Genomic DNA, 13,168 nt, shown 5'->3' with positions numbered 1-13,168 from the left:
TCCGCGTCAATTGTGACTTTGATTGACCTCGATCTTGTGGCGCCAAAATTTATTTCCATACATACCACAAACATGAGCTCGGTTATCCGGTTGCGTTAGCTAATCTCACGGGCGACTAGTGATAACTTCATCTTCGATAATTGCTAACACGCTAACGGAGGATGTCTACGCAACCTAAAACACGAGGTACGAAAATATTTTCATGAAATTACTTTCATTGTCTTAATAACTTAAGCTTGAATATTTGCTTTCTTTTTTTGACCATTCTCCTTTCTGTTTCGTCATCGATCCTGTTATGACTATTTTTTATTAACCCGATAGTAAATATTATTAGAATGCCTTTGTAATATTTAGGAATTTTGAATCATTCTTTGTTATGTTATTATATTCAGGAAGACCACCAAAATTGAAGAATATTCCATGTACATGGTGCGGAGAGACTAAACAACCATTAAGGTATGTTCTTCCCACGCAAGATGGCAAGAAGGAGTTTTGTTCAGAGACTTGTCTGTCCGAATCTCGCAAGACCTACGCAAGGATTACTTGTGTACAATGTCAAAATGTGATAGGATTGAGGGGTACGCCTTTTAAACTAGAACAAAAAGATGCTCCGACAAAGGAATTCTGTTCCTCATTCTGTTTAAATGTATATCAGAAAAAAGAAACGCAAATAGACATAAAAAAAAGTGAGTCACTGTATAATTTTCATAAAAGTATACAAACTTATGTAACAATTCAAACAATTTTTAATAAATTGAAACAAATGTTTAATTTATAGATAGCAGTAATCCAGCGACACCATCGCCTGTTCCATCTCCGGCTCCATCTGGATTACCAAGCAACAATAATATACCAACGACACAATCTTATACAAACACGAATAATCATACAACTGTATCTCGTCGTCCATCAATAACATCCACTGGAACATCTACTATATCGTTGCAATATGAAGCCTTTCAGACTTTTGATTGGGATGTTTATTTAAAAGAAACAAATAGCAAGGCGGCCCCAATTGAATGCTTCAAACAGGTATAATTTACTGTTGTTTGACCTGTTAATATACAATTTTTATTTTATATTACTGCAGAATATATAGATTCACTGTTTGTTTACTGCTTTCATATTGAACATTGTATATATTATTTTAATTTCAGCATGAAGAGCCACCATTAAATGAATTTAAGATCAATATGAAATTGGAAGCATTAGATCCACGAAACTTGACATCAACTTGTATTGCCACAGTAGTAGGTGTTCTTGGACCGCGGTTAAGATTAAGATTAGATGGCTCTGATAATAAAAATGATTTCTGGCGGTTGGTTGATAGTAACGAAATACATCCAATAGGCCACTGTGAAAAATCTGGAGGAATGCTTCAGCCGCCACTAGGCTTCCGTATGAATGCTTCCAGTTGGCCAATGTTCCTCCTAAAAACTTTAAATGGTGCTGAAATGGCACCAACCAAAGTATTCAAACGTGAACCAAAGACACCACGCTCTAATTTGTTTGAGGTTGGACATAAATTAGAAGCAATTGATAAAAAGAATCCACAGCTTATATGCACTGCAACTGTTGGTGCAGTTAATGATGATATGATACATATTACATTTGATGGTTGGCGTGGTGCTTTTGATTACTGGTGTCGTTATGATTCTCGAGATATTTTTCCAGCAGGTTGGTGCTTCAAAAGTGGACATCCATTGCAGCCACCAAGACAAAAATGTACATGAATAAATATTTTAAAATTCTAAAGTAACTATGTAACTATACGAGTTCATTAGTATCTCTACATATGTATCTTTTAATCTCTTGTATACAGTAATTATTAATATTTGTAATTCACATTTTTTTAACGTATTCTCAATTTTAATCTTACAGCAGGTTCAAGCAAAGGAATTAGAAACTCTAAGGCCAGTGTTATTCTTGTAGTGGGGGTTGGCCCTGTAAATAACAATAACAGAGAGTCTGCAGTTGCATTAGTAACACCTGCAGGATCCAATGCTCCATTACAGCCTGCTACGGAACCTGACACTAGCACAGTTAATACCAAACCGCTTGAAAACGGTTAGTAAATTATAATTCTGTATCAAGTCCAGGTGATGTGCTGTATTTTCTACAAGAAACCATAAAGTTTATGCAAAAAATTTTAAATAACTTGGTTGTATATTGCAGTTACACTTTATGTCAACCATAAATGTCAGTGTGGGCCATATTTTGATATTCGAAAAGTGAAAGTTCTGCCAGCGCAATTTGGCACTGGTTCTATGACAAGTGTTGCAAGAGACATTTTTCAAGCATTTTTAATGGCAGCCTTAAATCCCAAGCAAATGTTGGGTTTACTGAGAAATGGTGATGGTGAAACTGTAACTTTAAGTACGGGAACTTTAAAGAAACCTGCTGCAGTTAAATTACCTCATTTTTTGGAGGAAGAAGACTTCTATGCATATATTAAACAGCAACTTGAGGACCTTCGTGCATGTGAATATATGTTAACTAAAAGAAAAGAACCTTGCAGCAAATGCCTCACACCTTCGCTACAACAACCACAGTCCACTAATATTGAAGAAACAAATAACTCTGGAGAGAAACGAAGGTGGTCTTCGGAAAGTCAACAAAGCTTAACGCCAACTCAGCAACAGCCTGTTCAACAAACTCCTGTGGAAAGTATGAACAATTCTACAGAATCTACACCTGCAAAGCAACCTCGCAAATCTATTCCTGGTATTTTATGTTTTATAAAGCTTCGTTATAATTAACAATAAGCTGCGAATTACAAGGATATTTATAATTATTATTTAAGAACGGATAGTTATTACTCTATTGTTCAGGATAATATAAAACATTAAATGTTAGCTCGAAAGTTTGAATATTAAATTAACTGATATTAACTAGCATCTTTGTGAAGTAACATACTGATTAAAAGGCATATTTACATACAGAATTAGAAGCAGCAACGTCTACTACTCAATCGAATGAAGCCACTGTAAGTCGCACTCTTTCCAATGAACCGGGAGACTGGACTATTGACGACGTAATACATTACATAGCCATTACGGATCCAATATTAGGACAACATGCGGAGTTATTTAAAAAACACGTGAGTTAAATATAAACAGGTATTCAACATTTTACTTCAACATAAAATTAACAATGACAAATTTTAGGAAATTGATGGCAAGGCTTTACTTTTACTCAATAGTGATATGATGATGAAGTACATGGGACTAAAATTAGGACCAGCACTGAAGATTTGTAATTTGGTGAACCGTATTAAAGGTAGAAGACATATGCTTATGTGATTTTCTTACATAAGTACTGTATAATGATCTGAAACACGTCGTATTAGGGATTCGGACCGAAACCGAAACCAATAAAAGGTCCATCTAATAGATTGGCATAGCCATCAATAAGATTGGCAGTAAGCAGTAAAGTAATACGACGTAGGCAATAGCGTAATATCTACCGTCTACGACGATATTTGTCTGTAGACAATGGAACAATGGCTGCGTTCAGCAGACTCAACTGTTGCAAAGCGGTTGAATGAGTGATCCGTGAGCACTTAGTGATCATGATCCGAGTCTGCTGAACGGAATATCACAGTTTTAATATCACGTGATTGATTTCCTATAATCTTATTTTCAGTATTCGAGACTGATTTTGACTGTGTGTGTGATTCCATCAAAACTTCTTATTTGTCGACTTTTTCGCGATATTGATACTATTTTGATGTGGGATATCACATTTATGTCTAAAACGTTATCAAACGATTTTTCGTACCTGTGTTTCTCGCTGCTAGGTATACCATTACATTGTATTAATATACTTGCTGTATTACAAAATCGAATACAATATTTTTTAGCAATATTTTTACAATACTTTTTTATATTATTATGCTAAAAATATTGTACTCGATTTTGTAATACAGCAAGTAACATATATTAATACAGTGTAACAGTATACCTAACAGCGAGAAACGTGATATCGCAGATATCGAACTTTTTGTGGTTAAAACCATCGACATATAGTACTAGACGGAGCATGCGGCGAAATCTCTTTGATCTTTCGTGTTGACGGACCTAGAAAGAGTAAGATAAATGTTTGGGCACGGAACTTTCTTTCTACTATTGTCCTATTGGTCGAATTGTGTTGCAGGAGAGGGAGGACTAAACGTATTCTTTAAAGTCAGGAGCCATTACAGAGGTATTATTACGCAGTAATACTACTACGGTGCAGATTAAAATCGGAAAATTATTTACATTATATTAGATATAAAATAAAATTGAGTAATATGGCTTCTACGTGTATTTTATGTAAGACTAACATTTTGAGCACAGATGTGTCACATGGCCCTTGATTACATAATTCACTACTACCCAAACATCGTTCTATTTCTTTCTAGGTCTGTCAACATGGTTTCGATGCTATACTCCGTCCAGTACTATATGTCGATGGTTAAAACCAATATTTTCACAATTTTTCCTCTGGTATAATCTCAAATTCGTGTTTAGACTTTTCACATGTATGCCTTCATATTGTTTTGCATCATGTTTCATGTTGAGTTTATGGGGTGTGTTCAGATTCCCAACCTGACGACCCAGGGTTGAGTTATCTAGAGTTTCTAACTCGGCTGATTTACTCCGAGTAATAGGTGGACTCTGAACGGTTTGGGTTACCATTTGGGTTAAAATATGGTGGCAAGGAATAAAAAGAAAGGAAAAGATGGATCACGAAAAAAATATCATTGTGCTTATGGCCATTAATGTGACTGAACAACTGTTCAGATCAATATTCAGTGAAACATTGGAAAATAGTGATGAAGAGGAAGAGTTGGTCGAGGCATTTTTATTGGAAGCCCATCTAAGGCTACGTGGCCCATTGAGAAAAGCTATACGAATTGAAGGTTATGTAGAAGAGACAGTTCCAAGATTTAATACAAAACAATTCCTTGAACATTATAGAATGTTGCCTAGTACGTTCGAACTGTTAGAAAATCGTCTTCATCCTATTTTGTGGTTCTTCGGAACTCTTTTTGGTATTCTCAATTTCAAACTTGCCGCTAAAATACGCTGAGTAACTCTTTAACCGATGAAAAATAATGGGTTGAAAAGTTGATTCTAGAGTTAACTTATATATGTAATACTCCTATATTGCTAGTAGAGGTCCAACGGCGATGCCATCATCACGGTGCAGACATATAATACCTTCTCTTTCTACAGATGTACATACGACAGTCTTGCGCGCATGCGTTAAATTTTTCTGAAACGACCAATAGAAACGTATCTCCGAAAAAATAAATGTGTGTATATATGGTATATACTCGTATATACCGTTTACCGAAAATGTTATTCAGGTTATTTATGTGAATGGTTCTGTGACAAATATTAAGCAATATTAGGAAATAACTTATCAAGTGGAATTATAACAGAAAAGATAAAGGTATGTATGTACGTAGGTTAAAAATGTGTTAACCTGTACTTCATCGAACATACAAGTGTTATGAATAAAACTAAAACAAATGGCACTAGCAATATAGGAGTATTACATATATGGAGTTAACCCAATTACTCTAACTTAGCGATCTGAACGCAGTCTACCGAATCAAAAAATAATTACTCAGGTATTATCTGAACGGGGTAAATATTTCTACTCTGAGTAAGGAATCTGAACGCACCCTGGATGTAAGAATACCAGGTGTTTCGTTCCCATGGATGCGCAATTGTTCAATTAATGGCCTCTTGGGCTAATCAGAAATTTACCTCAAATCTGAAAAAACAATATGGCTATTCTCATAAACTGTGGGTGCGATCCACTAGACACTTCAAACGCTCCAGACGCTATTGCTATAAATACTTCCGATAGAGTGATCCGTTAGCGTTACTAACGTTGTCAATATTACACAAGTGGATCAATCGTGAAGTGTTGGAAGCGTTATTATTGAACATAACCTGCTAAAAAATCTCGTAACCATCGTATTCCTAGGCTGCGGAAGACATAATTCATGTTAATATGGAGACGAACGTGGCATTACGTGGTTATATTATACATTCTTACCTTCATTAGCCTTTCTTGCATCTTCCTCGGAAACTTCTAAAGCATGAATATCTCCGGTATCAACATCTATTAATTGTATAATCGGCATTATTTTTAATTTCAATATAAAATGTTAAAACCAAACGAGATCACGAAACACATAGGTTATTGTTAATTATGATATTTTTGATTATTTCCCGCGCTTTTGTGTATTCAAAATATCGCTTCAACCATACTACCTCTTCGGCAGAAGCATTTTGGCATTGCAGCACGCTGGAAGCGAAAATCTATGACGTCATACATGACGTCGTATCTGCTATCAAATTAGTCTAAAATATCATTAAATAAATCTAGGTCTTTATGAAAATTTTTTTTAAAAAATTAAACGTGTTATACTTTAAAAAATTAATTAAATTTAAAAAAAAACGCTTCGAAGGGTCTAGTGGATCACATCTGAAGCACTTCGAAACGTTTGAAGCGTCTAGTGGATCGCACCCTGTATGTTTTGGTGTTTTGTTTTACCAGCGTGTTTTGTTTTTCACTGCGTTTATCTTTGATGATTAATGTGTGTAGAAAGTAAGTAAAATATAATTAAGATTAAAATATAATTCGTTTACGAAGTAAATTATCTCAAAAAGAGTTTGAGATATTATTTCGTGCTCTGCTTGCTGTGGTGATTACAACGTATGCTTTCCTTTTAGAAGACACACTCGACACAAACATCATTCTATCTTTGGCTGCTTTCCTTTTAGGAGACACAGTCGACACACTACACAAATCGACACACGTCACTTTCCATTTACAATTTTGTTCAAACTCAATCGACACACTTCGCCTCTGCTTGGGAGGAGAGTTGGAGTGTGTTTCGAGAAGTGTTTCACTAAGACAAGATTTCTTGTCTTGAAGAACATTTCTTGTTTTGTCCTGATTTTCAAGATAAAAAATTACGTTTTTCTTGTCTTGAGCATTTCTTGACACTGTATTTCTTGTCTTAATCTTAAGAAACTAGAATTTCTTGAAATTTTTTGATTTTTAAATAGGGCCTTTGTGGCTCTTTGACTTTTCTTGAATTTCTTGATCTTGGTGAAACACTAGTTTCGAGTCTATTCAAGTGTGATTTTGATGAATTAAGACAATTAAGTGATATTAGAACGCACTCCTTGCAATAATCGAATCTTATGCGTCCATTAAGATCAAAATTCAAATCTTTTATGGTTAGGTATTAAAAGTTCGTACACACGATACACACTGCATATATCGCGTTCCATTTAAGTGTGGCAAACTGTGTTCGAGTGTGTTATACTGTGTCGATTTGTGTTTCTTAAAAGGAAAGCAGCTTTTATCATTCGTTGAATGTCAAGAAGGATAGAACGACGTTTGTATCGAGTGCGTCCTCTAAAAGGAAAGCATACAACGTAATCACCACAGCAAGCAGATAACAGATTCAAACATTTTCTTAATTTTATTACTGATTAAAAATGTGTAGCACTTAACCAAGACGTTTGCCATAACATGGGGTGTGTTCTGTTGCAGCATAATGCGCATAGAGAACCGTTCCGTTTCAATCAATGTGCGCATCAATAATGCTGATAGCGCACAGATTTCCTTAGATTCTACCCACTTCTCAACGCATTAACTACAGCAGCTCGGACGTGAAGCATTTGATGCAGAGTTGATGCGCCCGTTGAAAATTATAAAAATTTTTGCCGCCTTTTGTTTGAACTTTAGTGCTATAACAATGGAAAGTGATTTAATCGAATTCCTAATCATTATTGACGAGAGTAATGAAGTTCTCACTGTCTTTCTCGATAAAGAAACTGCTGTGAAGGCTACTCGAGGTTGTTTGATATTTACTATATTTAAATCACATAGATTTTATATTAATACAATAAAAGCACTTTATTAAACATCGTACATAGAGAAGCGAAAAAGGTTAAACCTCAAAAGACAAAGACGACTCGGGAAGACAGAAAACAGCAGCAAGACAAAAAACAACATGAAAATATAATAATCGATAAAATCATTCCTCGGCAATAGATTCAATTCACAAACACCTGTAAACTTACATTAACTTATAAAATTACATCTCAACAGAGGTAACTGATTATGATATTACATTGAGAAAAATTTCATTTCATGTTCTTATTTCTTTCATATATAAAGATATAATTGTATACATTATTCACCGAAAATGTTCTTTAAATGTTGTTCTCGAACAACCAGGAATAACTCGTTCTACATAATCCGTTAGTTTATTCACAAATACCATTTCTCCCCGTATTTCGCTAATAATTAATATTGTGTATAATATTTCTAGTTTTGAATTTAAAATTAGTACATCTTCATCTTTACTTTCGTTATCACTGGATTCACTAGTGCTGCTGATAGCTTCGTGATTATTATTTATTAATAACAATAAGGCTAATATTTTGTTGTCATCCATGGTAGCGTCCATTTTTTTATTTGCATCAAATGCATAGGAAGACGTTCCGTTTCCAAACGCGCATTATATGCATTGACGAAACGGAACGATATTAATGTGCGCAGCACATTGAATGTGATCTATGCATTCTATGCGTGCAACGGAACGCACCCATGAACAACCTTCAAGACATAATAGCAATGAAATAGATCGTAGGAGCGTAATGGCCATTCTACAATAAGTCGCAAGTCTGAAGTCGGAAGCTAGTTGTAATGGGTCTTCTACAATAAGCCATTACTTAAGTTGGCCAGTTCCACAAAATCGATTTTAAACCGAGCTTAGTTGAACGATCGTTAAGTTTAACGCCATGGTTAAACTTGGTTTAACTTGTACTGCGGTCCACAATTCAATTTTAACCGTAGATTACGTAAACATATAACCTGTACGAAGAAACTTTCAAATATGTATTGTAATTGATTATTAATGGAGGTGGAAAACTATTTTAGATAGAAAACTGTTCAGGTTATGTGTACATACATAAACACAGTGCATGAGCTTTTTTTTCCCTCTAGAAGTTCTCTGCATAAGTTTATTTCTTGTAGATTTTTTTTGATTGATTTATATACAATATATGTCGAAAGAAAAATCAGTGTCCAAAAAAAGAATATCCAACTTTACAAATCTTGAGAAATTCAAACTTATTGAACTAATAATAAAAACTAATAAATCATTAATAAATTAATGATTGGCATAAAATAATCATTGACATAAAATCTTCATCGTCGGATGATAACACGAATGGCAAAGCCATATGACTCATATTTTTCTCTATAAATTTACTTCTTGCTCAAAAGTTCTACAAACCTTTAATTACTTAATTATTAACCTAACAAAGAAACTGATACTACAGACAGCTAGATACTACAGACAGCACTATTAGCACTTAAACTATGTTTAATTCATTAAACGCCCAAAATTCACCGTTCAATTTTAACCATAGTTCATGGACGTTAATCGAAGTTTAAGGCAATTGTGGAACGCAATATTTTCTTTAAACCAAGTTTAATGAGTTAAACTTCAGTTAAAGTAAGTTGTGGAACTGGGCCTTAATACTTAAAACTTGGTAATAACTTATTGTACAAGGCCTATAAGCGAGTCTATCATAAGGCAATCATAAGTCGGTAGCCTGTGACTAAGTGGAGATGATCAAGTTCCATCTTTTCCGAATTTTAGAACTTATAACGTTAAAATAAGACGAAGAAGATATGAATAAAATGAGAGATCATTTAAAACACTTAAGGCCTCCCTACACGATCAGTAATACTGAGTCAGTATTACTGACAGTGCATTAGGTTTTACAATCTTATACGATCAGGTATTATTAACAATATTTCACTTCAGTTTGACGTGATTTGACGTATATTATTATCTATGGCGACATGGATCTTAAGGAAAAAGCATGTATTTAAATCCAAATCATTGTCAGTATTCTACGTCAATCCATTAATATTAACTACACACAATCAATAATATTGTCAGTATTCGTTGATACTGACAGTATTACTGACCGTGTACAGAGGCCTTTAAACGAAATGGAAATGCTACAATATATAAAAAAGAAATGAATATATTGGAAATCGAAATTAACAAAACAAAATTAAAGACTTTACAAAATCAATATTCGAACAAAAAAAATATTAATTTACAATTGCAAAATTTTTCTTAGGATGGAAACGTAAAAAGTGAAAATTTTTTCCATTAACTTCAGTGGTAACAATTTTCACTTTTCATATTTCCGTCTTAGGAAAAACGTTACTTCTATTCGTATGTTGACAGTAGTTTTCTTTTGAGGATGTTAGAATCAATACTCACTTTTTTCTTTTTAATGTTTTAAAATTTAAAATGTTTTTGTTTTACACAATACTGTCCAACATTTGTATGTTATACAACGTGTAGAGACAAGAATATTCTTCAAGAGTATTTTTGTCTCTATACGTACGAAAATAAAATATGATAAAATGCTAATGTATCTTAGATATGTACATATACACGGCGACCTGAAGCACGAGTATAAAGACTGCCATCTTACTGATTGGCTAAAATGTTATGATGTAAGTAGAGACCCTCTAATCAGAGTCGCGAAATAACGTCAATAAGGTTAGGTCGGCGATACCATTTTTCAGCAAAAACCGGAAGTAGCGATTATAGTACATTGTGTAACAGTAAGGGAAAGTTGTTTATTGTGGGGACGGGTGCGACGGCACGAGCGAAGCGAGTGCGTACGCGCGCCCGTGTCGACCTATAAACAAATATGCCCCCACTGTTACACATAGAATTTTTCTTTGTGTAGGGCACATTACGTGCACGCATGAAGAAAAATATAATACTACTGCACGTACGAGCACCATCGCAGTTGCAATAAAAATACTATGATTGTGATACATTAACACCTAATACATGTGAATCTAAATACAGTTATCAGAAAGAAATTACATTATTATATTTTTTATATTAATACTGTATTTCATAAAATTATATTTTTTAAAATGACTAGTTGTTCTGCGCCAGACTGCAATAATTCTGTAAAAAAGGGTTATATTATGAAAATCTTTCCTCGTAATCCTGAAAAAGAGCAAAATAGGCAGCGAATGTAGGTCGACTTAAATTTGACGCCATGACTATTTCCGGTTTTTGCTGAAAAATGTCAGCACCAATCAAAATTGGAACCGTTATTTCGCGACTTTGATTAGAGGGTCTCTAGATGTAAGGTAAAAAAAACTTCAGAGTTGACACAGAATCGTAATAAGATTTTAGTAAGAAATATCAAGAAAAAGTAAAACCATTGGAAAAAAACAAAATAGACATTATTACGCTAGATTGCGACAAAAATGATTCTGCTAGGAACGATATTTCATTGCAAGATATTTTACAACTACAAAAAAAAGGTAAATTCTTCTCAGATTTGTATGTAATAATATGATGTATTACGACTTATTGTAGATACAAATTTCTTAAGACTTAAAACTAGTGACTTCTCACTTCAGATTTGCGAATTATTGTGAAAAGTTCAGCCGTAAAAAAAGACGCTATTCCTACTTAAAATAAATATTGCGAAACATAAATTTAAAAATGAATAAAGGGCATAAGAGTCAAAAATTAAAACTAATCTTGTATGTCAAATTAAAAAAAATTTTTTACTCCGAAGATAAAATAAAAGATTGATGTTCTTAACAAAATAATATGATATTATTTTAGAACAGTTGATTTGTCGAAATTTTATTCATCGGAGAATTCTTAACTGGAACATCCACTGCGTATCTATTTTATTTTTATATTTTTGATGTTGAAGATCTGAAGATGGCTCAATATAGAAGCCGAAACATGTAATTTTAATGTCAATATCATATTATTTTGTTAAGAACATCAATCTGTTATTTTATCTTCGGAGTAAAAAATTTTTTTTAATTTGATCTAACTCTATTTACGGAATTTTAATTTAATTTTAATTTACCAAGTAAAAATTGGTGATATGTAGTATTTATGCGTTATGTCTGAATGTTATCAGCGCGCAATTATGGGGGGACTACATTATGTAGTATATAATTATAAGCACTTTGATTTAGATTTGATCGTTATAGGCGGTATATTCTTTCCTTATTGTGGAAAGCTTTTAAGCTGCCACAGTAGGCAGTACCGAAATGGAAATAATTCATTTCGCTTACGGCTACTGTTGCGACCTTATATACTGCAAAACTTCACTGCTTACTATTATGCGACCTGAAGCCCATTCTACAACAGGGTGGCCAGCGATCCAATATTTTCAAATTCCCGGTTTTTTCCCGGTTTTCTAGGTCCAAAAGTAGCAATTTTCAAGGTTCTTAATATTAAAAAATTACATACGTACAAAATATGACCAGTCTCGTAAAGTAAAGTTCCATTACTTTAATCGTAACAAAAAATAATGAAATACATTCTTATTCAGAACAACAGTCAGTAATATTGCATGGAATCTATATCTAAGCAATATATATAATTGTTTATCACAAAAGTAAAATGCAAGAAGAAATATTTCTCAAAATATCCCGTGAAATAAAATCAGTAAAAAAATTAAACATTTAATTATATATAATATTATATATATATATATATAAACTTAAACATACATATATAAATTTGAACAAAATGTAATAAAAAGAACGATTTTATTTTTTTAAATCAGCAATTGATTTATGTATCTCTACCGTTATCTTTGATACTTCAGTTAGGTATGACTTTTTTGGTCTCTAAGTAATTCTTTTATTTCTAGTAGAGCTTTATGTTTTCTTAATGTCTCTATGTTCAACTGTTTCTCCGCCTCACGCTGTTTTGCCATAAACTCTTTATAATGCGAATGCGCATTGCGCATAGAGTGTATTAGTTTTTTATCAATTTTTATACTCTTAATATCTCCTACATTTTTAACAATATCATAGATACGTCGTTGAGCAATGAGACTTTTGTCAAGTTGATTTTCAACAAGGCACTCAGCATTTAGGATAGGGCGGGGTAGTTGAGCCACTTTTTCTTTAAATTATTATAAATCTTCACACAATTATGATAGACTAATGATAAATGCTTTAAAACGTTGCATGCTTATCTACCTCAACAATTAAGTATACTTATAAATCTTTAATATACCTCGTTAATTAGAAAGAAATTATGTTAATTGCAAGG

The 13,168-nt window shown here is 33.3% G+C and overlaps 1 protein-coding gene across 1 annotated transcript; it reads left to right on the top strand.

Annotated features, from left to right (window-relative positions):
* Scm (Polycomb protein Scm) lies at positions 1-3,302 on the top strand. The gene is made up of 8 exons (XM_018544668.1): positions 1-186; positions 393-686; positions 779-1,032; positions 1,158-1,725; positions 1,882-2,067; positions 2,176-2,724; positions 2,943-3,100; positions 3,168-3,302. The coding sequence occupies exons 1-8, from the start codon at positions 162-164 to the stop codon at positions 3,300-3,302; spliced, it is 2,169 nt and encodes a 722-aa protein (XP_018400170.1). The 5' UTR covers positions 1-161.
* Positions 3,303-13,168: the final 9,866 nt, after the last annotated feature.

Source organism: Cyphomyrmex costatus, unplaced genomic scaffold, assembly GCF_001594065.2.
Source record: "Cyphomyrmex costatus isolate MS0001 unplaced genomic scaffold, Ccosl1.0 scaffold457, whole genome shotgun sequence".
Lineage (NCBI taxonomy): Eukaryota > Metazoa > Arthropoda > Insecta > Hymenoptera > Formicidae > Cyphomyrmex > Cyphomyrmex costatus.
Note: the sequence above shows the minus strand (reverse complement) of the source record. Positions and strands in the feature narration are given on the sequence as shown.